This window comes from Portunus trituberculatus, chromosome 46 (assembly GCF_017591435.1).
Source record: "Portunus trituberculatus isolate SZX2019 chromosome 46, ASM1759143v1, whole genome shotgun sequence".
NCBI classification, from domain to species: Eukaryota; Metazoa; Arthropoda; class Malacostraca; order Decapoda; family Portunidae; genus Portunus; species Portunus trituberculatus.
In genome coordinates, this window is record NC_059300.1 from 2,587,956 (window position 1) to 2,590,455 (window position 2,500).

At 36.8% G+C, this 2,500-nt stretch overlaps 1 protein-coding gene across 1 annotated transcript in view; it reads right to left on the minus strand.

Annotated features, from left to right (window-relative positions):
- The window catches only part of LOC123520235 (ran-binding protein 9-like), an 18,376-nt gene that overhangs the window by 15,083 nt on the left and 793 nt on the right, over positions 1-2,500 (minus strand). The window contains exon 3 of the mRNA XM_045282345.1: positions 1,080-1,133. Within this exon, the coding sequence (XP_045138280.1) occupies positions 1,080-1,133 (54 nt within the window). The remainder of the gene's footprint in view (positions 1-1,079; positions 1,134-2,500) is intronic.

The window sequence follows — 2,500 nt, forward strand, 5'->3', positions numbered from 1 at the left end:
ACACAATTCAGATAAAGTTTTAAAACGGTATATTAGTTTGTAGGGTGTCATCATCATCATCATCATAATCATAATAATTGCTCTTCTTTTTTTTTAATGATTAGCTGATTAATAAGAATTGAAAAATAAGATTAAGGAAATCTAAGAACAGGAGAATAAGGGAAGCTAGAAGGAATATCAGGTCAACGCGTGTGAGTCCCTGTATAAAACATGCTTACCTATTTCGATCTGCCCTTCTCATCCATAGGTGTGTTTAAGCTTCCCTGAAATCTCTCTATCGACTCGCCACTGACAACCTGATTACCGAGTCTGCTTCATTTATCTATCATTCTAGGAAAGAAAATCTTGTTTCTTTTTTTCTTTTCTAACTTTATCAAACTTGAACCTGTTACTTTTTATTTTATTTTATTTAATTCTGATTACTGTCTGAGAATTTTGTCTGTCATTCTTCTGATACCCCCGCCTCTGCACCACTTAAACATGTCAGACAGATCTTCTTGGTCTATACCTTTCTAAGAAAGGTAAATTCAAAAGCTTCAGTCTCCCTTCTTACGGAATATTTCTCAGCTCTTGTATCTTTTAATCCATTTTCCTTTGAATCGATTCTAAAAGACTTAATCCTTTCTGCACTACGAAGACTAGAGTTGTGACCAGCACTATACAGCAGATATCACTTTAATTCCATTCCCGGATTTCTACTTTTTACACTTGACGACTGATTGACTGACTGATTCATTGAAGATTGGATATTTTTTGGACTATTCTTTTTTGGGAGTGTCACCTCAGTGGCCCTGCTGATTTCGCTACCTTTCCATTTTGGCCAGAACCTCTGGTTTAGAAAGAAAAAAAAAATGAATTCACTAACGGATTGATTGACTTGATGCGGCGTAACAACAAAACCATAAAACGCTTTCTCTCAACAACAACAACAACAACAACAACAACAACAACAACAACAACAACAACAACAACAACAACAACAACAAAAAAAAGAAGAACAACAACAACAATAACAACACCAGCAATGCCATCACTCACCCATCCACCTGTCAACACTGAATAAATAGACCGAACATCACCTTAACTTCAGAGACTCCTTAGACAAGAGTTCCTTAAGAGTTCCTGAGGAGTGACTGTAGCAAAACAAGCACCTATACTTCACATAGAGTCAAGCTGCGGGCGGGCGGGTGCGGTGGGCGGGCTTGAGGGTGGGTCGGCATGGTTGGCATTAAGTTAAGGAAAAAAAAAAAAAATGAAGAATGCAAAGAGTATTATAACTTTTAAAAAACTTCAGCTGAGAGTTAAAAAAAAAGGAAGGACTATATCTATGATTAAAGAGGCTCATTAGAGAGAGGGAGTGGAAAGGATGCAGCATAAAGAGAGAGCACCGGACGTAACCACCAGTAGCAGCAGCAGCAGCAGCAGCAGAGGAGGAGGAGGAGGAGGAGGAGGAGGAGGAGGAGGAAATAACAAAACTGGATCATGAAGGATTAAGGGAAGTATAAGAGGAGTAGGAGATATATAAAGATAGCAGTATATGAGAGTAATAAGAGGAGTATTATAGGAACAAGAGTAGGCGTAGGAACAAGATCAAGAAGGATAAAAGTATATAGGAGTAGGAAAGAGAGTAAAAGGAGTAGAAGTAGATAAAGTGTATAGGAGTGGGAGTGTGTATAGGCAGGAGTAAGAGAAGGAGGGAAACTAAAAAAAAGATAAAGATAAGCTTAAGGATTATGTAATAAGTAGGTTTCAGTTTACATGGCTCAGCAGAAGGACAATGAGTAAGGAGGCGTGGAGGGAGTGTGTGTAAGAATGAGTATAGGAGGATAGAAGAGCTCAAAAGATGACTATAGAAATCCCACCACGCATGTCTGGGAGGAAATCACAAACATTGTCTAAAAAAAAAAAAAAAAAAAAAAAAAATATATATATATATATATATATATATATATATATATATATATATATATATATATATATATATATATATATATATATATATATATATATATATATATATAAAAGCTTGATTAAAGGACAAACAAATTTCAAACAAAGGGAAAAACCGATGAAAGTTGAAATTTGGAAGTCGTTTAATATACTAAATTTTTTTCGTCTACAAGAGTGAGAAAGCTTTTAATGGGAATCCATATTATTGAAATACTCTGTAAAGTGTAGATCCAAGAACGAGGAGGAGACGAAGGCATTGCAGCAAGAAAATATAGTAGGAAGTAAAGTAGAGAGCAAGGAATAAGGAATAGGTGAAGAAGAGGATAAAGATGAATAGAGAGAGGAAGAGAAGAATACAAAGCAAAGGTGAAGAGGGTGAATGTGAGAGGATGAGCAGGTGTGAAGAAGGGATCGGGAACAGGGCAAGGGTGGTGAATAGCAGGGTGAATGGTGAAGGGTGAAGGATGAGAGTACAGAGTGAAGGGTGAATATATACTCAGGGCATAGGCATGGAGCATGGAAGGCGTTGTGACAGGGTGTGATTACTGAA